The sequence below is a fragment of the Serinus canaria genome, chromosome 2 (assembly GCF_022539315.1).
Source record: "Serinus canaria isolate serCan28SL12 chromosome 2, serCan2020, whole genome shotgun sequence".
NCBI lineage: Eukaryota > Metazoa > Chordata > Aves > Passeriformes > Fringillidae > Serinus > Serinus canaria.
This window is the reverse complement of record NC_066315.1, coordinates 99,558,191-99,581,618: the sequence shown is the minus strand read 5'-3', so window position 1 is coordinate 99,581,618 and position 23,428 is coordinate 99,558,191. Positions and strand designations below refer to the sequence as shown.

General features: G+C 37.2%; 1 protein-coding gene across 3 annotated transcripts in view; it reads left to right on the top strand.

The window, feature by feature from the left end:
* Window positions 1-23,428, top strand: part of GNAL (G protein subunit alpha L) — a 175,331-nt gene that overhangs the window by 63,764 nt on the left and 88,139 nt on the right. Inside the window, exons 1-4 of one of the 3 annotated variants that reach the window (XM_009102028.4) lie at window positions 168-841; window positions 1,171-1,243; window positions 2,087-2,141; window positions 2,314-2,433. In XM_009102028.4, the coding sequence (XP_009100276.1) occupies window positions 703-841; window positions 1,171-1,243; window positions 2,087-2,141; window positions 2,314-2,433 (387 nt within the window). In that variant the 5' untranslated portion in view covers window positions 168-702. Of the gene's footprint in view, window positions 1-167; window positions 842-914; window positions 1,048-1,170; window positions 1,244-2,086; window positions 2,142-2,313; window positions 2,434-23,428 lie in introns of those variants that run through there. The other 2 variants (XM_018908697.3, XM_050970478.1) reach the window with 2 other exon arrangements.

The window sequence follows — 23,428 nt, the reverse complement described above, 5'->3', positions numbered from 1 at the left end:
CCCTACCCCTGCGGGAGGCCGCGGGCGGGGGTCCGGAGGCCGCAGGTCCCGCGGCGGCGGTGCCAGCTCCGGGTTTTGGCGGCAGCAGCGCGCCCGGGGCCGCCGAGCGGGGCGGGCGGGGGCGGCCCGGGGCGGGGGGCGCGGACCCCGAGGCGCCGCCCGGCCCCGGCCCCGCAGGATCCAGGTAGATCCGTCCGGCTTTTACCTTTCTCCTTCGGCTTCCCTGCGCGTAGGGCTGGTAGCGGGGCTGTTTCCTGGTCTCGCAGAAAGAGGCAGTGCTGAGTTAGGAAGACAAAAATAGACCTTTACAGAGAAATATAGGGATTGTGTGCGCGGTGGGGAGGGAGAGCGGAGAGCGGCACCCGGCTGGTTTCCAGGAGGAGCCCTTTTCTCCCTCTCGTTGCATGTTAGGCATTTTTGCACAGCTTTCTCCCCCCACCCCCTCCCCGCCGGGGCAGGGTTACCTCTGCCGCCTGCTCTCCGCATCTCTGGTGGGGAGCGAAGCAGCCAACTCCGCTGCGATCGGAAAGCGGCCAGAGACCATTTTATGTGAGCGAGCCGGGTGGGAAGAAGCGGAGAGAAACCGTCGCAGGGACACACACGGATATAAAGACTTGTCTTCTGCCTCCCCCCCACTCCCTCCCCCTTGTAAATACTAAATCTGAGAAGGCAGCGATTTGACATCCACCCTGAGCAGCGGCTATGGGGTGTTTGGGCAACAGCAAAACGGAGGATCAGCGTATCGATGAGAAAGCGCAGCGAGAAGCCAACAAAAAAATAGAGAAGCAGTTGCAGAAAGAGAGGCTGGCTTATAAAGCGACACACCGCTTGCTGCTGCTGGGTAAGGAGGAAGCGGCAGAGGTGGGGGCCGGGGCGAGCGGGGCGAGGTGGGGGCAGCAGCCCCAGCCCGCCGGGGAGAGGGGAGATGCGGCGTGCGCCTTGGCTATGGAAAATGTAGGCTGCTGTATTGAGCAATAAGCGAGGCGTCCACAGATCGAGCTCAGCGCCTGAGCCACATGGATGCACACATACAGAAATGCTGCCGAGGTGGGAGATGCTGTCGCGTCCAAACCCCCCCCCCCAAAAAAAAAACCAAACCAAAAGAACTCTCCGACCACCCAGCCTGAACCGTGTATCTCAATGTTCTCCCTTTCCTTCTTTCTCTTTTAGGGGCTGGTGAGTCAGGAAAAAGCACTATTGTGAAACAAATGCGAATCCTACATGTCAATGGATTTAATTCAGAGTAAGAATTATTGACACTTTGTGACTTATTTTTCCTTAAATGTTGGAAACAGGTTAACACTCAGTACGCTAGGAAATTTCTCCTCTCATCCCCTGTGTTTTGGTGGCTTGACACTGTGTTGTGCGGGAGGGAGGGGAGTGAGAATAAGGAAATTGCTGCTATTGTATGTTTGCATTTTCTCCTTCTGGCCCCTTTACTGTATTTTACACTGTTGCTACTGCAGCGCTTGACAGGCCCCTGTGTAGCAACAACATGGCGACTACTTTTTACATAGAAGCAAATAACCAAATATTGCATCTGTCTGTAATATAAAAATACATGTCAAATCATAATCAGATGACACTGTGTGCCGTTTTTCCGGTGCTGGGGTTAGCATAAAACTGAAACTAATTTTGCCTATTTGTTAGAAATCCTCCTGTTTTGTGAGGCTACATCATTTTGTCTCTAAAGAACTCTTTGCCAGAAATCATTATTAATCTATAGCATTCATTTTAGATATTTGTTGGCCTTCACCTACGTGTTGTTAATTTAGAGCATGTTTACATCATGCTGTAGAAATGAAAGAATGACTTCCAGTTCCATCAGGAGAAGCTTTGCAGATGTGGCTGTGATTGAATGATTTAAAAAAATATATTAGGGATGAATGTGCATTGCTTTTCATACTATGCAAGAAAATGGATAAGGGCAAAATTTATTTGTCTTGCCTTTTTTTTTTTTACTATTAGTATGTTTTGATGTTTGAAGAGCAGATAAACAAGCCATCAGTGAAAAATAATTAAATGCAAGTGACTGAACTGCTTTGGAAGAAAAAATCAAAGTGTTCATATTTCTGTTTTAATGCAGAGAAAAGAAACAGAAAATACTGGATATTCGGAAAAACGTTAAAGATGCGATTGTGGTAAGACCACACTTTATACTGTTCTTACATGCTTGTTTGTACTGGAAATTATAAGGATGATGCTTTCCAAGATTGTGATGAGAAATCCCATTTTGCTGATCAGATTGGATTATCTTCTATTGATCCTGTATCCAGATTAATGTGTTTGTTTTTTTTCTTTATCCAATTCTAGACTATAGTTTCAGCTATGAGCACTTTAATACCCCCAGTTCCATTGGCCAACCCAGAAAACCAATTTCGAATGGACTACATCAAGAGTATAGCTCCTCTTTCTGACTTTGACTATACACAGGTAAGAATAGAAACCACTGATTTATTCTGCTTTGAAGGGGAATATATTGCTACACTTGTATTTAGTGAAACATTGGGGTTATTTACTTTTTGGAAGATGATTATAGAAAGTTCTTATGCCAGCATCACCTCTGTTAACTTTCCTGCAAGACTGTGGTGGTTGCACCTGTTTTAGTGATGCAAGGTTTTGTTGTTATGGATTTATTTGCTAATGTTTCTAAATGCTGTTTCTGCATTTAGTTCTCTTCAAATTTTCTGATGCAATCTTACATATTGACACATCAAATAAGACTTTGTTGAAAGCTGATTTCCTAGTGGAATTAGATGCAGGATGTTATTCTGAGGAGTTACTGTCTACCTGCAGAAAAGGATATAAGAGAAAATAAAAGGCTAGAGTGGCCTCAGTGTTGTTTCCCATACTTAACTGCACTTCAGAGTGGAAACCTGTGTAAGCAGTGGTCAAGTGAGGTGCTTTGCTTCCTCATGTATTTTAGTTGGCATGAGCAGGTTTGCTTGTATGTAATGTTGCCTTAATTTGATATGGAATCAATGTGGGACTTGTTTGTGGAGGCTGATCTTTTGTATACAAATGAGAGATACTTTTCAGATTAACTTGCATAGGCATCATACATTATTTCTATTTTTTTATGTTATTATTTATAGGCACATGCATAGAATGTTTCATTTTTTATGCATGACAAGAAAACAAGTGCATAGACATTCTGAATTTTATTTTTGCTGTAGCAGAGTTTTAATTTGCCTTAAAATGGTACTGAAAGCAATTTTTTATGGATACAGTAAGGACTTAAAATATCTTCATTTGTTGGCTAAATGATTGCGAGTTGTACATGCTATCAATACTGCCAAAGAAGCCATTTACAGTAGAGTGTCTTTAGGTTATTATAGCTTCATGGTACAAGGGGGAGAAGGGGAAGAGTTGTTTCTTTGTTATATGACTCATATTCTCTGATGTGTGGTTTTGCCTCTGGTAAACCTACCACTTTGAAGGTTCAAGATAAAGAAAAATTATCAGACATCTTGTACAGTTAGAATTTAACACAGAATGCAGATGTTAAAAAAAAACGACTGCAAGGTACACCCACATATTGCATAATTGCTCAATTGGTGGATGTAAGTTAGTGAAAATGAGAAACTCTTTTTAGAAATGGAATGTGAGCTTGACATTAAGTATTTGTCTTATGCAGGTATTACAGTTCTGAAGCATTTGTTGCTCATTTTCTGTGGATTTTTTTTAGTGAATTTTGATCCTTAGAGGAGTAAAAAAAATGGTGATACACATACTTGGCAGTTCTCTGTAATACATATGTTCTTTTGAATTCCTGGGATAAAAGAAGGCTAAACTGGACTTTTCATAGGGCTGGAGATGTTTTCATTTTATTATTGCTTTCAAATTTCCTCCTTTTTCAAGAGGCTGGCTATATCTAGTCAATTTTGATTCATGGCTTGGTATTTTATATAGAGAAAATTTAACCTTCTTGGAGGGAAAAGAATAGGACCCAGTAGACCTTGAAACAATTAATAATTCATTTGAAATCTCAATTCATAGTCCATTTTGGTTTAAAATAAAAATATTAATAAGTGGTTTTTAACTAAATAGGTTTTCTGAAAATACCGTTATGTTATTTAAATAGTGTCAATTATTAGTCCTAATTTTACAAAATATTTAAAAGATTGGTACAGGTTTAAAAGAAGAAGAGAAATCTAATGCTGATTTAGAAGTAAATATATTTCTGTGTCACTTTGATATTTTCCCTTCTGTTTTCATCTCAGCTCAATTCATAGGTTTAATATTTGTAAAATGTAAAGTATGCCAAGATTTTTTGGGGCTTTTAAATTTTTCTTGGTTTGAATGTTATTTATCTCCAGGAGGATTTATGAGCAAGGCAGATTGAAAAAAAAATGCTATTGTGCTTCAGGGCTTGATTTTACTCCAGTTTAAGCCAATGATAAAGTAAAATTAGGTTTCCAGCTGAAATAAATTTTGACCCATTTAGTATTTTCGGATAAGGACAGATATAAAAATAAATACTTGGATAGTAATCAGTCAGGCATCCTCAGCTAAGCATTACTGATTCTGTAATTAATAGCTGATGTATGGAGTAAGGCCTTCTGAGCCCAAAGCAAGTGTTTAGCAGTAGACATGCCGGACTTTAGGGCTAATCATCCTTACTTCAAAATAGTTGTGAAGGGAAAAATGCTGACTTAGGCAGCTCTGGGGCACATTTTGGCACATTCTATAGAGTGACAAAGGTTACCCTTCTTTGAATGAGGGAAGAGGCAGCTTTAGGGTTTGTGAATGGTAATGAGTTGTTAAAGACCCTTAGTGTTGCAATTTGAATTACAGATGTGTCATTTTTTGGATGACATTAGCCACGTAACCCTTGTCATAAAAATCGATGTGTGTTAGTTGAAGATGGATTTCAGATACATTGCATGCCAAATGTGGGAAAATGACTGCACCTTATCAGGAGTCTTTAAAGTGAGATTCCTGATGAAATGCAGAAACATCACTGATGGCACAATCTGACCAACACTCCTGGGGCGCTAATTTAAGCATATTTATGACATATTGGGTGTGCTTGGACAGATATTCTTAAATTGCATACAAATTAACTAATACACATTTAATTGTGAAAATTAGCCTTAAAATAGGTGGATATGAAAATACTGATTTCCTGTGGGTGATATCATACTCTTAATTGCAATTTATGACTGAAATTCCAAGAACTTGAGTAAAGATGGGGATTTCATATTTAGACTAAAATATTCTGGGTTTTGTTTGTCTGGTTTTTTAAATTACATGCCTCTCTATAAAATGTTAGCAGAATGTTTTCTTTAGTAGTGATACAAATTTTAAAACAAATGGTTTTGTCTTTACAGTGTTTTAACATTACTTTAAGAGTCTGTGGAGTGCCCCCCACAAGAGTTTTACTTTAAAAAATCATTATCTGTATGGTTTGGTTATGCTACCTTGATGGTTCTTTTAGTTGGTATAAAAAAACTGAAAGTTTTCTGAATTTCTTTTATAATTTTTACATAGTCTTTCATTACTTTTATAAAAGACTGTACAATTTTACAAAGTATTTCCTGGCTGACTGATGTGTTTTATTCCATAAATCATAAAAATTGGAGCTAGAGTTTTCACAAAAGTGATACATAGAAATAAGTCAAGTGTCCACTGTATTTTCTTCCTTGAAGTTGTGACAGCTATCAAGATAAATTTTTGTCTGACCAGATTAGCCATTATCTTTGCTCAAAGGTAGAATCAGCAGAAGTGCTTTAACACTGGAATTGCAGCATGGGTGCCCTATCAAAAAGGATTTTTAAATTATTTTTGGCAATGTGTTGATTGATATTTGCTAAAGTTAACAGGAATTGACCTGCTGCAATTTTAATCCTCTATTGATGGGGATTTATTTTGTCCTTTGTCAGTCAGGGAGAACATATTAAGGCCATATTATGCTGGTAGCTGTGGTGTATTATCTGAGTTGTGTTTATTCAAGGTCAGTTGTCTTTGTTAAAGTTTTTGAATTTTCTGGGAACTACAAAGCTGATCAGTGTATAATTCCTTTACCACTTGTCTTCCCTGAAAATGTCGCCAAATGAAGTCACTTTGCATAAAATATGTCTTGAATGAAGCTCATCTGATCAGTTTTGTGTAGGTTTATAGCAGGTAATGGTCACCTACCCCTGGGCTGCATTGTCAAGTGTTTGGCAATACAAACCAGTTACCAGCAAACCTGAATCATCTGCTTAGTGGAGAACATGTAAACACTTCACAGGTTTTAGGGAGCGGGGAGAGTTTTCAAAAGATTTATCTTCCTTTGCAAAGAATGTTTTTGGGAAGCGAAGTATTTTTTGGAACCTTCATAAGTGGTGAGTTGTGTGAATGCACTCCCTTGTGCTGATTTTAATGTGTGAGTTTTAAATATAATTTTTAGAGCTATTTTATTAGTCAGGCAAGCTCTTTAATTTAGCTGTTAAGAATGCAATGTTAATGTGGGCATTGACAGGGAAAGTACTTTAGATTAATCAGGTCTGCGGTTTGCTTTACATTTTCAGATATTGCAGTTTGAGTTCTGTCTGATGACTTTAATTTTCCTTCAGGTTTTCTTTTTAAAAATCAGGGCATTGCATTCATAATATCAAGACATGATAAAGAAAGATTACTTTTGCTCAGAGTTTGAAGTTACATAGACTTTTGTTAAGCATTTGAAATTTTTCTGATACCTGGTATTCAAACTCAATCCTGTGTTGATGCCTAGAGGTGGCTGCTTTTCACAGTGTGCATCTCAATGTTTGAAGCCACTGAAAATCTTGCTTAGGTGAAGTGTAGCGTTGGGCTGTAGAAAGTCTTTATCCTGGATTTAAAAAAACTTGATAAGTGTGGTTTATATATGGTTGAACTTGCTTGGGTTGTACAGTTAATGCTGTCACTTTATTTGACCACAAATTGTTTAAGTTTCCCTTTGATGTAGGCCAAAGGAATTACAAAATAGCATCACCTTGCATTTTCTGATTTTCACTTAACTCACAATTTTCCCATCTTTTTTGTGAGTGTGAAAATACACGTTTTACCTGAAAATAAAAGAGAGAATGCAGAGAATATTGTCACTCAAATAGCTTCACTTGATTTTTCTTTCTATCTAAATTTTTACTTTGGGGCTTTGTTTACTATTTTGTGCAGAATGAACACAGGTTTTTATAACTACCTGTGGTTGCAGTACTTAACATTACTCAATATTAATATCAATATTAACTTTGTAAAATCAATTCAACTTTAAAAAATTAAGTCATTTGTGGTGTTCTGTGATCTAAAATGCACATTGGTAGATTTTCATATTTACATAAAAACATATTTTCATATTTAAACAAACACAGAAAGTTTTTGAAAGGCCAGGCAATAATAGGGAGAAGAAGCAATCAGGTAACTCATGAAATGTTTTTATGGTGGTGGCAGGTTTTTTCATGCTGTACACTATGCATTCACAGCAGATACTGAATTTGAGCTCTTTCCCTGTGAAGAGTAGATTCTGCTAAAGCCCAGAAATAGTTTTTCTTCCATATGAAGTACCTGTTTGCATTCAGATGCGGCTTAAGTTGTCTGTTTTTCATTAAATCAGCAAACTGATTCCTTAGTGTTCTGATTAGTCAGTGTCAAAGTTACAAGTATTTCATACATGAGATTAAAAAAAATACTTCATTGTTACTTGTTATGTTGTTCTTGTTCTCTGTAAGCAAGTTTGCTTTTGATGGATCAGTCAATCCAGTTGTGCTTTCAGAAATAATCAGTTATTATTTTAACTGGGTAGTTTCAAAAATATGAGACTGGAACTGGGATCATACTACAAACTAGTATAGAACAGTTTGAGAGGGAAAAAAAAACCCAAATCAACAAATCTTAAAACATCTAAACTTCTCAAATTTATAATATGTACTGGAACTGTAAAATTACAAACCTGTACCATGGTTTTCTTTAATTCTTTTATTTTTTCTCCTTAATAAATGCTCTGACTTTACTGAAAACAACTGGAGGTTAAAATTGGAGTGGCTTGTGTATAAAGTACAGCTTTTCTGTGAAGCTCAGGACTTCTTGCTTAAAATACACAGTTTGTGTTTGGTATGCTGCTTGCTTCAGACAAAAAAAACCCTGATGTTCAAGCATAAGACAAAGTAAGTTTTTTGCTATAGTAGAACATTATTCAGTAATAAAAGCGTAACATATTTCTTCCATCCTTTGTTCCAAACTCACTGACCCACAACAGTTTATAGCAATGAGAAGGAATAATTAAATTTGTATCCCAGGAAGGAGCTCAGGGATCTACTTAGGCCCCCAACAATTAGCAGTAGAAATACTGGGACTGAGAGCCATAGGAAATCCTGTACATGATCACAAATGATCCAAAGTTAATAAATAGGAGTTGTATTCAGAAAAAAAATTAAAGAAGCAGATATTAAATTTTGTTTCTAAGCCTTCCTGTCTCAATATTTTTAAGAACAGATTCAACTTTGAAATATCTGGAAAAGGTTCACTTTTTTCATAAGTACTTTGCATTTTTAATTTTTTTTTTCCTAGCTCACAGCGTAAAATAATTAATTCCATTCTGAAAAGGCAATTATTTGAGGAAGTCTTATGAACAATGGTGCCTGTGAATGAAGTTCAGTGTTACATTAAGTATTACATCATCATAGTAACACCAAATTAAATGTTTGTTGTTGTATATTGCGAGTCTGATTTCCCAGATAGCGAGGCAGTATTCACACTTTATCCAGCCTGACTTATTTATTATCATCACACAACACAGAGACCTTCACTGTGAAATTGGAAAGATTATTATTATTATTATTATTATTATTATTATTATTATTATTATTATTATTATTATTATTATTATTATTATTATTATTATTATTATTATTATTATTATTATTATTATTATTATTGCTGCTGCTAAGTAAAATTTAAGTTATTTCTGTGGTCTCCAAACCTGTTGACATTTTCTGGTATTACTTCCAAGTTTTGTACCTATTAATACAAATTAGTTAGAGGGATTTTTTACAGTCAGTCCAGCATCCAGTCAACTACTGCAAAGTATTAATAATAAATGTCACATTCTGCCTTTTTTTGCTACAATTTGAGATTAAAAGTTCCTATACTTATATTGCATTTTATTAGTATAGAAATATTTTTAAATCTAAATTTGGATATTAGATTTGATGGCAACAGGAAGACTAATAACTTGAATTATCATTTTAAGTAGGAGTGACTGATTCTCCTCACAGAACCAAGAATGTATTAGAGGATAATTTCTGAACATTAGAATATTTTTGTTCATCAGGTATTTTTCAGTGTACACTCTAATTTTGAATTAAAGAAAGGCAAAATCAATAGGTTAAAGCCTGTACTACCATTGTCCTGGCCACAGACCTTGAAGGACATAGGTTTATTTTAAAGTGTGTTTGCTTTCGGGGTCTGCTGTTTTGAATTCCTTCACAATTGTGGCTGCTGCCGGGGTATCTTCTGAAAGCGATCCTGCGATGCTGAGGTGGCAGCAGTCCTGTGCCACCCTCGAGGCCAGGTTTGGAAAAACAGCCAATGGAGTAGCACTGATCCCTATGGTGATGCTTGACAGAGGTGTAGTAGCCTGCCCAGAACTGATCCCGATCCTCAGTCTTTTTTAAGGCAAAAAACAAAAGAAGTTCTTGTCATTTTTACCATTACTGTTGAGGTGCACTGAAATCTCAGAAGTAGAAGATTTAATTACCAAGGAATTTATGTATTGAGATTTGACATGAACATCAAATGATGGCAAGAAATTCACTTGTTTTTCCGCTTATGTGTAAATCAAACTGAAGTATAATGGAAGTAAATGTAAATAAGTGCAAAAAGTAACCACACTCTTAATGAAGACACATTGTCCATTTAGTCAGGATGATGACATTTCAGACTGTCAAGAGTGTCAGTTTTCAGAAGAAGGATATTGAATTTTTTTATGAATTGCCACTATTTATAAACTACATAAAAACATATTTTCCATCTCATCCAGAGAAAAGGTAGACATAGCAGAGTATGTTTCAGAATTGTCTTTATTATCAATTAATTCTTTCAGTCTCTAAAGCCAAAGATCACAGGTTGATTTTTTGCCATTTTTGAGTGCTCTGCAGAAGTAGTGTGTTTACTAGTCAGGGAGGATCTTTGTATTTTGCTTCAGTGACCATAATAAAAGTGTACAGATCGTAGATAAATCATTACATGTATGCACCTTGTCACTGAAGCCGGTGGAAACCTATGGAACAGAGACTTACCAGCTACTCAAATAATATTAGTGTCATTATTTAGTGTTCCAAAGAAATGAGTGTTCATCTGCACAGCCGCAAAGAGCTACAATCCCCTTTCTTCAGCACCTGATGAGATCACAGCTTCTCTTTCTGCAGCCGTGTTGAGCTTAGCCCTTTGCTTGTTTTTTTCATCACCTCCATAGCTTCATCCATGGCTTGTACTTATTGTCAACAGCAGATTACCTCTTTTAATGTCAACAAAGACTGCATACACAGACAGGATATTTTGTTTGCAGAAGGTAGCAACCTGAGCGGAGGAACAGAGAACAAGCTAAATAGTGTGAACAGAAGACTATGTATACCTTGCATACACTGAAATTGATAGGTTAAAAACCAAAATGTATTATGAACAATTTCTTTCCTCTGAGGATCTAAGAAGCTCTTTATAATAAATATAAATAGGACTGCTAAAAAGCAGATAAAAGGCGAGAAAAATGCACATTTGCAGTTAACTGCTAAAGTTTCCATAAAATGTTAATGGTTTTGTTCTATCACTCTTGTCACATAATTTGTTTTTGCTGTAGTTAAAGAGATTCAATTCAGGTTTCAGGGCCTTCTCTTTAAAAGGAGTCAGGAGAAGAATGTAATTTGTACAACATTGTTTCAAGTTCATATTGCCTTTTACTTTGGAAACTTGTAATAATTTCTTGGAACAGAGCTACCCCGTACTGTAAGCATGCCAGCTATCTCATGAAGCATGCAGATTAGGGTTTCTTGCTTTAAATCAGTAGATTAATTTTGGTTGGTTTAAAGTGTGCTCTTGTAATTAATCTACTAGTATTTGTTTTAAAAACCTATGCTGGATGTTTTGAAAGGATATTTATCCTTAGGCAAGATAGAATATTGGAATTTTTTCTGCTAAGTCGACGTTAGAGATGAACTTTGCCTTTTAAATCTTTTAAAAGTAAACATTTTCTGACACTTCTGCCAATTCATTACATTTGAGTTTTCTTGGTGCTGTCAGTAGGACTTAAAACATATTCTAATGCAAATAATTATCCCACTGTTTTGAACTGAAATTGTTTAGCAAGATGAAATAGGCTAAAGATATGCAAGCCCTCTTATCTCTGTTAATTTTGTGAATGCTTTTTGATCACGTCCACCCTCACTTCCAGAGGATGTTAAGTGACAGAGCTGTGCAGATCATTCTTTTCTTAACATACACCCACATACTTTCTTTCATAGGAACTAAATAATACCAAATTTAAGAACTGTCAGGTAAGAAAACAAGAAAAGGCAAAGAACAGTTAACTAAAACAGGGGAAAGTGTGTCCTTGCTGCCTTCTGTGCAGACAACGAACTGCCCCTTGCCTGCAAACCTACAGCTGCCACAAACAGCAGCAGGACCTGGTTGTCAGTCAGCTCCAGAGTGCCTTTGGTGCAGGCTGTGTGCCATGAGGAGTTACCATCTCCAGGCAAAAAAACCCAAACAAACAAAAAAAAAACCCAAAAAACCAAAAAAACAAAAACAAAAACCAAAAACAAACCAAAAAAAAAAAAAAAAAAAAAGAAAAGGAAAAAAGGCAGAGGAGAAATTTGAATGAAAAAACTATGTAGTGATATATGGTCACTAGAGGAAGAGGTCAGGTGTCACCACGTGCTTCTGAAACCATGTCATTAATTATTGGATTTCCAGCAGGTATCACAGCAGAGTGAGTCTTCATGGTAGGAATTGTAGCTTTTAAAATGTGTTTGAGAATATTCTTTCTGGCAGACAGGTGTCCTCTAACTTTAGCTTTTCTTTCCATCTCAGGATGTCAGTGCTGCCTGTTCCTTTTGGGAAAAGAAGACTCGCTTATTTAGGATAGCATACTTTTAGCTGAACAGTAGAGCTTCTCTTTTCCCACCCCTGGCATTAGCATTTCTAATCATTGTTGTTATCTGCTGAATTTCTCCCCAGATTTTAACAGCAGCAAACTTAACACACTAACCAACGGCAGAGTGTGGGTATATTCATGGACCAAAAGAATAATTAGTCAGGGAATGTGTAAGTGAGAAATCATAATAAAAAAATAATTTTAGGGACTAAAAACCAAGTCAATAGAGGACAATGGCTGTTGACATTTCTGAGAGCCAGCCATTCAAACTGCAGAGGATTTTCACTGGATTTTAAAGAAGTAAAGTATTCAATTTCATCCTTGGCCTTCAGTTCTATAGAGAAAGTTTTGATTCTTTTCACTGATGAATGAAAGGCTGGTAAGAACTATTATATTCCATAAATACAGAATTCATCCTAAGCAGCTATATTCCCAAGGGTCTAATGTTGCAAAGGCTTAAACAGTTGGATATATATGGACCTAAATGCACAGCTAGTACTGCCAGCACAGCATTCATGCAGCTGAGCTTCCGGTTATGCAGTGATATTAATATGAAAATCACAAATAATTGAAAAACAAAACAAGCAGATCATTTTTCCCTGTTAATTTTATATTTGGGAGGTCGCTGAGCACTTTTATGGATTTTCTTGGGGGTGGATAAAGTTGTGTAGGTTAGAGATTGGCACAGAACTTGAAATAAGCAAAATCCTTTTCAGATAAGTGACAGTTCTCTGGATGCTATTAAGCTGTGAACAGTAGGTCTTTTCAATCACTGTGATTCATTTTCATATTGTGGGGTTTTTTAATAATAATATCTTTAAAAGGCTTGCTGAACAGTAGGCTGCAGCAGCATAACTTTCTGTGCAGAAGGAAAGGTTTTATGCACAGTGTCCTAGATAATTTACCTTAAATTGATTTGCACAGCTCAATAAAACCATAAGAATACTGTACCAGCTCAGATCACGGGTTCATTTAGCACCAGATCTCATCTCTGATCGTGACTGATAGTGAAATAGAAAAAGGACCCGCACATAGTAATGTTTCCCACATTGGTTGTCCTAGTCTACAGATTTATGGCTGAGGTTTTTTTGGCTACGAGTGGTATTTCTGGATTTAATAATTTTGGTAGATTTTTCTTCCCGGAATTCTTCTTTTTTTTTTTTTTTTTTTTTGCCCCCCAACCTGTGTGAGCTTTCAGTTATGGCAGTAAGTTCTGCAGTTTAAGTATGTTTTGTATGAGGAAGTGCCACTTGATTGATTTGATTGGTTTGGAGGTTTTTGTTTGTTTTGTTGGGTTTTTTTCCCTCCAAGTCTGCTGACCACAAGTCTTCCCTAGTTTCTCTATTAGAAATATTTCATCTTTCCGACATTGCCCCCTCATTGTGTATCATGTACCTCCAATTATTTGTCTTTCCACTTAAAGAGTCTCCTTAACTTCTCTCACAGGGCTTGTTCTGTGACTTTGCTCATTCTTGTTGCCCTCCTATTTTACTGGACCCCATGGGCAACGAGAAACCCAAACTACAAAGAGTGTTCAAGCTGTTGCTTTCTTTTTCATTATCTAGTCTTTTTTATTGTGGGGTGGGGGTTTTTGTTGGTGTTTTGCTGTTGGTAGGGTTTGGGGAGTTTTTGACACTGAGTTGATATCTTTGTATAATTACAGTAGATTATTTTATAATTCTCTGAGAGCTTGAGCACAATTGCAGGTAAGAGGAATGTGCGTGTAGTCCTCTGTACCAATACATTAGCAGAGCCCAAAGGGTACTGTTAATGATAATTATCCTTATCTCAGGTATTTTCGGATCTGTTATACATGTTGACTAGTCTGTTCAAAAAATCCATTGCATTTAATTTTTTTACACATGTCATGTCTTCTCAGGACATGTGTAATGACATGTCTTTTCATTTGCTTTACTGCCATGTATGACTTATGAAGATGCATTTTTAAAATTATGTACCATGACTAACATTTTCGTCCATACAGATGGAGACCACACTTTATTTTTGTTCTTAAAATGGAAAATAAATTGCTCTTCAGCCTGATTTTGGAGAGGCAGTGTTTACAGTACCACAAAGGACATTTGTGCTTTCAAATCTGCTCATAGTTCCTTAATCGTTCATTACGGTTTGCCTGATTTAGCAGAAAAGAACACCATTGTTTTGAACCCTTCTCATTAGAGAAATAAAATGTTTAAAAATACAAAATGCCCCTTTTTTTTTTTGCAGTTCCTAATGCTGTGTGTCACTAAGAGAAAATGGAACTTTTTGATGTCCCTTGGGGAAATGCTGCAAGTAGCAGAATTTTGTTATTTTTATGTCAATTTAGGTCTTACATGATTCAGCACTTGTGGTTTGTGGGAAAAAGTGTTGTATATTGTGATTAAAGAAGCAAAAATAGTTAGGAGTGGCTCCTAGTGAAGGCCTCTTTTTACTGCTAAATTACTTATTTTTATTGACTTATTTCATTTTTAAATCTGTACCTCTCTTCATCGTATTTTCTCTATCAGTTGTGACTAGCACATTTCAAAGAAAATAGTTCAATTCTGTTTTGCTTTTCAGGCTTTTTTTAGCAGTACAAGCAATTAAGAGCAAGTTGCTATAGGATCTTGGTAATACTGAATCTGTGCATTAAAGTCTGTCAAACATGGATGTCTCCAGCAGGTCAACCAGTCATCCCCTTCTGGTAGCCTCTCAGGAATAAACAGAAAGTCCCTAGGGAAGGGAATAGAAGAGGATACAGGATGCAAAGAAACTGCTTGTAGTGCAGGAAAAATTCTTTGTTGTAGTAATGGACCACAAACAATAAGTTAACTCATTCTGGGATGCATTAACAAGGCTGTTGTACAAAAAAGCATGAAGCAATTATGCCATTCTCTTTGGCAATGGTGAGTCCTCTGCTAGGGTATTGTGTCTAATTTTGGGAACTGAATTTAAAAAGAAGTATACAAATGGAGTCCAGAGGAGAGTATCAAGAGTAAGAGGACACAAAGTAAACTGGATATGTTTACTCACGGAAAGAGATCACTCCAAGTTGAAGAGGAAAGGGAGCCAAATACAATTTTTAATATTTAAAAAGCTGTAATTACATATTCTTGTGCCTGTCTGTTCAGAGGGAGGAAATTAAGTTGAGGAGAGGAGAAAATTCCTCTCTTCCATGGTGTATGGCAGTCCACATGTTTGGGATATTTGCAACAGTGAATTTAACAATCACAATCTCATAAATGCACTGAGATACAACTGCCCAGTTTCAGGCACTTACATCTGCATTTTCAGTTACATGAATCAGGTCATGCTCAAGAAGTTAAAAACTTCTGAAAATCTGGGAAACTTTGGAAGATACAAGGTCATGTCAGTTGGTCTTACACATTTGCCACTTTCTGTTCACAGAACTTTTGTGGGCATGTTGGTTGAAAGCCTCTGGGACTTCTTTTCCAAAACTAAATCTTCTGTAATCATGTCTTGAATTAATCTAGGACTTCATTAGTTATCTAACTAATTTTGTTATGCCCATGTTGTATAAACAGACAGTGATAATTTCTCATAAATAGTGCATGTTCTTCCAGGATGCTATGTCAGACAGCAGACTATAACATAGCATGCACAAAATTCTCTTGTGCTTACACATGTTGCTTGCTTTAAAACTAATTCCTGGCAAGATGCACATGATTCAGTTCTCATGGAGAAGTGAATTACGCACATTTCCTAATTTGACAGGGCCTAACATTTTCCTCCCTAAAAGCAGAAAAAAATGGCTGAGGGAAGTAATGCAGTCGGGAGTATTATCTCTAAAGGCTCAGAGGAGCAAAGAGCTTGTCTTCAGATATTTTCAATTCAAACCAGCAGGCAGGAGGTTTTGTTTTCATGCGTGTGTGCACTGGCATGCATATGTGCATTTATGTATAAGACTTTTCCTACTTCTGTACAAGGTTCTAATCTATTCAAGATCTAGGACATCTGGTGGATAACAGTGGGGTGAAAAATCCAGTTCAGAGGCTATTAGCTGTAGCCCCTGGAGTAAATGGAAATGAAAATAGAATTTGGAGGATAAAACAAGTTTGTTTAAAGTCTGTGGCATCAGTGAGAAGGTTCTCCAGGTGGAGGGTGGCAGGTGAGTAGCTTTGAAATGTTAGTGACAGCTCCCAGCTATCACCACGAGGAAGTAAACTCATGAGTCCCGTGGCAAGTGCCGTCTTTGCTCTTTGGAGATTTGTGTTTTACATTTGTCTTCAGAATAGGGGTTTGAGAGCAGAGTTAAGACAAAGCTGTTGACTTTGCTAGAGAGGTTTAAAGAACTACAGACACAGATCACAGTATATCCAGGTTTCATTAGTTCTCCTGCTTCTGATAGCAAAATCTGTAGAAAAAAGAGACAACTTCCATTTCATATTCCCACTAGGAGTAGTTCCTACTTTTCTAATGGAATGAATTTGAAGGAAAAAATGCTGACATGGGTCTTGCAATGTTGTTTACTCAAAAGATTGTCACATTGAAAGGCATATATTTTTTGGTTCTGTAATTGTTAGGAGTGGTAGGCTTATTATAAGTACAGCCACATGTCATGTTGACGCCATTCCTGATCCTTGCTTACATGATAGATGTCAACATATTTAAATTTTAGGAGTTGGAATCCTGGGGAAATACAGAGATAAAAAATATGTAGTAAATCAAAGTTTTCTTTTCTTTTACTTTTTCCCTTTCCAAACTACTAACAACAAAACATCTTTGCAAATAGCACCATTAGGTGCATTTGTTTTGGGTTTTTTTTGTAAAAACATACTGTTCTGCATGCTTCCAGGCACCAAGAGAGAAATTTAAAATAAAAAGTTTCAGCACTTTGTGGAGAGTTGCTCTATGGAATGTGAAGACGTAGTAGGGAGAAAACTGTGACTCTAACAGTTAGCTTGACTTGGGGGGGAATTCCAGGCATTTGCTCCTAGCAAGTTTGCTCTGAGCACTCTTTGTTTGCTGTAGGTGAGGTCTGGCTCAGTTGTGTCAGTGCATACTCTCTCTGGGCAGGTTTTTCCAGTGTGGAAAGGTTGGGTTCTTGTTAGGACCTGATGTTTCAAAACTGGAGGGTCTATCACTGGCCAAGTGACTTTGGAATTCATTTACTTTTCTAAGATGCTTAGGCTCATGTGATTCTCTTTTCATGGCTCTACATCAATTATTTTTCTCCTCAGCTTTTGTAATTTAAGCAAGTCTTTGAGTCATGTTGCTGCTCTGGGCAGCTAAGGAGTGCCTGCTGTTTAGTTTCATGTGCATTGTTTCCAACAATGCTGCCAGGCTAAGCCATTGTCCTCCTTCCTCCAGCCCTCCCCCAATCACTATCCACTCCACTTTCCCATTTTTATGCACTGTGCCCTCAGCTGTGTCCTGGTAAAGCTGTTTGTTTGGCCTCACCAAATGAGGTGGAGGGAGAGGCTATTTTTAGTGCAGATCATTTCCGTGGTTTTAACTGAGGGCGGGTGACACAAAATGGAGAAGAAGAAAGCGGAGATGGGAACAAGCAGTAGGATGTAATGGGAAGGTGATGCCTATCTAAACAAGCAGGCTTACTTCCTCCACCTCAGTATCTACAGGCAGAGATTAGAGCCAGACCAAAAGCCATTGAGAATCTGTGTGTCAGGAGAAATCCAGTGTAGTGGGTTGGTTTTGCTTCTTCTGATGTGAAGACTGACATTCCTTGCAGAGATTAAATGGTATAAGTACAGGTTTGTCTTGCTCACCCTTGCCCTTTTGGATAAGTAAACACAGCAACATTCACTGTAGTTATTCCTAAACTTAACTTTGTGTAAAGGAGCTTCAAGGCTTAAGGCTTAGTCTGGTGCCTTTCAAAAGCAGTCGACTCACATGAACTTGAGTGTACAGAAGACTTACATGGCTGTTTGAGCCTTATGTCATGAGAACCCTTTTCTCTTGATTTTGTTGCATAACTGCCAGGCACTTCCACTCTACTGCTCTATTTTTTTTACTGAAAACATGCTAGATAGGTATGCAGAAATTCCATGAGGGGTCATTTGACCACCAAAGACATGGCAGGGGAGCATACCTATATATGTGTATATACACATTTAAATTCTGTTAACATTTTCCCATGGTATTGGATCAGCCAGCATAAGTGTTCCTGTGGATGTAAAGTAAGAATGAAGCATTGTTCCAGTGCACATCATGTCAGTGATAGTATGTAGGATCAAAGCTATTTTATGAAGTTCACTTGGCCTTTGGAGGGGATGGGATGAGTTTAGAGTTCACAAAACAGAAATCAGCTGTGGTCTCCTGAGTATGGAGAAAGCCTGTTTGGCTTGGGTTCTTGAGAAGTCTTGGAAGACTGTTGATATGTATCCTTGTCCTGACCTTGCCCATTTCTTTTTGGGCATCCACTGCTGGAAAAAGGACAGTAGGCTAGAAAGAGCTCTAGCATGACCTTGCCTTCTTGATATAGGATTTAAGAAGTCATTTCCAGAAGAGATTACTTTCAATCTATCCCATATCAGCAGCATGCTGATTCATTTTTAAATAGGTTAACTAAAAGAACAAATGAATCATAGCTGTTGAGCAGGTGAAAGTTTTGGCTTATATGCCAGTGAGATTCCCCTGTTAACCCTTACTTAATTTTTCCAGTTGCACCATAGCAAGTGTGAGACCACATTGCCTTTCTTTCCAGAATCCATGATGGTTTTCTTTCTGGTTTTCTTTCTGTGAGCTGGGAGAGGCTTCTACAACAAGAAAATCATCAACTCATTTCTACCAGCTTGTCCTTGTAAAAGGTGTTATCTGATAACAGGAGGGAGCCTGTGGCTATCCAGAAGGGAAAGGGCTCTCCACAAGAGCAGTGAAGCTCCTGAGGTTTCACAATACACTTGAAAAGCCTGAGGATCAATTCAGATTTTTGCTGAGCTAAATTGTGTTGTTTAGGACATAAATGGAGAGCAAACATGATAAGATCTAATGTTTTGTCTTCATAAAGTCCAGTGAAGTTTTTCAGTTGAACTTTTCAACTCCTGCTAAAAATGTTAAATACATCCCTAGTATCTGTGCTTGTGTTAACTCAAGCATTAAATTACTTCATCTCTTTTCTCATGGAGGAAAAAAAATGAAAAATAAAACTTCCTTTGCATTTCACCCTGAATTTATGTAACCAGAAAAAATGGAAGGAGAATAAGTCAGTCTTTGCAAAAATGCAGGTGCCATCTTAGCTGAATACTTAATCTTAATACTTAATTATTATAAGCTGAACACTTAATAACAAGTACTATGTGGAGGCAATCCACGTAATACTTCTGTGCATCTAGCAGCATTTGTAATTTGTTTTAAATTGTATTACTGCCATATTTTACCTTAGTTTCCATGTTTAGTTCTCCAAAATCAGAATCCTCTCTTATCACGAGGAAAATGTCCCAGTGATGTTTCCTGAGCATGTAAAGAGACACTTGGAAAGGAAATTCACGTTTTTATTATGTGAAGTAAAATATTGGCATGAGCATGTTTGTCACCAGGTTTGTTAAAAAAAAAAACAAGCCACTTTAGACTAGAATAAAATTGCTCTCCATCCGTGTCTAAATATAAATTATCTAAAATATAAACATATTACATGTTCAAAACTAGAACAATGTTATATTAGTAGAAGCCAGTATTGTTACTTTAGTCTTCAAAATAAGTGCAAAACAAGAACAATGACATTTTACTCAAAGGTAAAGTTTTCATTTAATCAGGTTTTATTATGTTGGGGTTTTTTTTAAGATTGGGATAAATTTCCAAGAAAGTTTACAAAGTGGTAGATAGAAAATGTGATTGAAAGCCAGCCAACTTAGAATTAACCTGTGCAGCCAGCTAGAACTGAAAATTAGCAGTGAGGAAGAGAAATAACTAGCTTGTTTTCTTATTTACCTGAATGGATGTCAAAAATACATCAAAAACAAACAGAATAAGACTTGGAACTGAATCATTGGTACAATTTTTAAAAATCCCTGAAATTTATGACTCTTCACTTCACAAGCAGAGAATGTTCAAGGAATGTAATACAATTGGTTTTCATCAATTGCAAAAATAGCAATAATATTTGGGGCTTAATTTTTATTCTGGTTTTCTAAGAGCTTTATACCTTGTATGCATGAGTAAAATGTTTACTGTAAAAACAGTATTTGGTCATTACAGCAAATGTATACACCTGAGTATTGCACCAGTTTTTGAGATGTTGTTTATTATCTGCTGATTTTATTTATAGTGTTACTATATTGTCTTTCTAACAGCAGTCTGAAAGAAGTGTCAAAAACTTTCAGTATTTATTGTTGTGTAACAACAGGAATTATGTCAGTTTCTTCCTTTTTTCATGGATACACATAATCAACCCTGCATACTTGAGTAATTCATCAGAATATTTCTCTCTTTATTAGTGCTTTTCACAGCATCAGAAAGACTTTCCTGCTCTGCTTTCCCAACTCTCCATGACCATGCTAGATACTCTATTTTCCTGTAGGGACATCTGCTCTGGGATGGTTGAAGTGAAGGAAAGAGGATGCTGAAGAAGGCACCCCAATATTTCCCCTGGTTTCCTCTTCTTTCCTCACTATCCTTGACTTGTCCTTTCCTTCCCTGGTGGCACCTGGGCAGTAAACTCCCCCAAAGATGTCTCCTCAGCAGAAAGCCTCTCAGGAATTGGCTTGGCTGTTTCTGCTTCGTGCCACCTAGGCAGACATCACAGGAGGCCGAGTTATATTTTTACCGAACACGAGCTCTCTGACGTGAAAAATGAACTTTTGCCCTACATATATGTGATACTGTCCTGTTGAATTGTTTTCTGTCTAAAGTACATGTTTCTCAGTGGGAAACACTTCCAGCTAATCAAAAAGCACTGAATAAATACACTTGGGTAAAAGGAAGCATGTTGGTAATATAAACCCTATATCAGTAACATCTGGATTTTAAACCTGATTGAACAAAGAACAAATAACTACTGATATTTACGAAAACCTTTTATACTGATTACATAAAAGCAAGCATCTTAGAGAACATTGTCACTAAAAAAATAGGAGATTTTCCTTAATTCTCTAAACCATTTAAATGTAGCTTTAAAATCATATGCACAATCTGGGCTTCTAAGCTTTTACTGTCTTCCTTTAAGGTTGAGATTAATTAAAGGTCAGTGCCACAAACATTTCTACAATGCATAGTAAAGCCCTGGAATGAAACAAGCCTCACTTGAACATTTGATTAGACAAGATAATGTATTTCCCCCTGGAGTAGTTTGTTATTCAAAACAAGCTCTTTAGGGAAGGAAGTTCACATCAGTTGGTAACTGTTCCTGTGGATACCAAAGAACTTTGTACAGTACACTCTACAGTAAATTGCACTGCAGGTCATTTAGGAGCTGGAAGCATGTCCCATGTCTAAAAGTATCAAAATGTATTTTAAAAAAAACAGCTAGATAGCAAACAAACAGCAGGCTGTGATACTAGGAAAAAAATAGCACCCACATTTACAGAGATGTTCATGCTTTTATCTAGTCAAGAAATTGCATCTTTCTAGCAGATGAATTTTAGAAATGCTGTTTTACACCTCATCAAAAAGAAAACCATTAAAAACTTGACTTTAAATTGATACCTTTAGATATAATGTGGCATTTAATAACTTCCTGCTTTAATTTTCCTGTAAACATAGTTGTAGACTTGAAAATTATTAACTATTCTGCTGTGTACATGGCATCTTTTTTTTCTGTCATTGACCTATTTGGACCCTTTTTGTCTACGCTCACTACGTGTCTTGAAAGTTTTAGTGACCGGTAGCAAGCCGTGTTCATTAGGACTCAAATAATTTAAATTTCTGATTATTTCTGATTATCTGTATTAATTTACTTTAAACAGTAAGCATAAAACTAATGTTTTGTTTTGGACTCCTAAAGATGCTCTAAAACAAAAACTTATTTTCATGAGATGGGAACATTCCATCCAGTTAATAAATGTTTGCTGCTGGAAAAGCAGTTTTCGAACACTTTGCAGTACAGCAATAAGTCTGCTTTATCTCTGGTGGGTACTTGGGTTTTGAAATACAATTTAAAACTAATTTTGACTTTATCTTGGACTGCCATGTTTTTGTGGCTTTGATTAAAGAAGTTTCTGTTAAATAGCCAGCCCAGAGAGTTATTGTGCTCTGAGGTTGCTGAAGGTGCTAAAAAAGCTGTGGTTTGTATCTTAAATTTGTTCTGTGGAATTATGATGATGATGGCCATCATAAAAGTTTCTTAGATTTGGGGAAAGTGTTCTGCAAGATTTATGTAGTATGTATTATATAATATATAGTATTAAAGAGTAACTCAATATAGCTATACATGGATATTATACAAGTGAGCTAACATAGATTTATATTGCCACCCTTGATACGTAGTACTAGCATCTGAACTACAGTTTGAGTTAGTGAATAGTCCCTAATGTGAAAAATAGGCATATTCTGGCAGCCAGCTTGGATCTCTGTATAATTCCAGCAAGTAACTTAAATCTCATTTCCTCCATTCCTTCTCCTGTCTTTCTTCCTAGCTGAAGCAGAATGGGGTATGTGCTTGGCATAATCTGCTTTTGATCTTCACCAGGAGCTTTAAGGGGTTTGGGTTTTTTTCAGTCCTGTGGAGTGTAATTAGTTCTCTAAGTAATGGAGCTAATGAATTCTGGTTGTCTGTGGATGTTGTAGGCACTCAGCCTACTTCTCTCTCCAGTGACAATAAATAGCCCATTTCTCCTTCAGGTCTATTGCTTGATTCTGCTCAGAGCAGTCTTTGTCCCCTTCCAGGTGGACGAGAGGCAGTGCATGTCAGGGCATTTTTGGTGAGTAAGTGCTGGCTGGTGAGGAGCCCCTTTCTCCAGCCAAGGGCAGTCTTGTTAGATTTGGAGGCCTTCTGTGAGTCCTCTGCCGTTTTGTGGCATTTGTTTGGAACTGGCCAATGGATTGCAGAGTTAGGTGAAAGCCATGACTGCTTGTCAGACAGGCGATCCAATGTAAGTCGCCATTTCTTAGGAAACTAAGTTGAGACAGCATATACTTTGGCAGTAGGGCTGAAACAGATTGATAAATTAAACTACAACTGAAATTTAAATGATATTTATGCTTATGGCTGCCAATGATCTTTCTCCCTCAAGACAGTATATTTTTTAAGAACTGTGGAGTGCTGCATAATATTTTTCATTCTCAAGGAGAATGGAAGGTTTTCTGCTCATAAGTTATAATAAATGAATTCTTCTGAACAGATGGGTGTAGTGATGGACCCAGGTGCAGAATGTTGAGTGCAGTGTTGCCCCAGTGCTTTGCTGCATGAGTGACTTTGCTAGATAT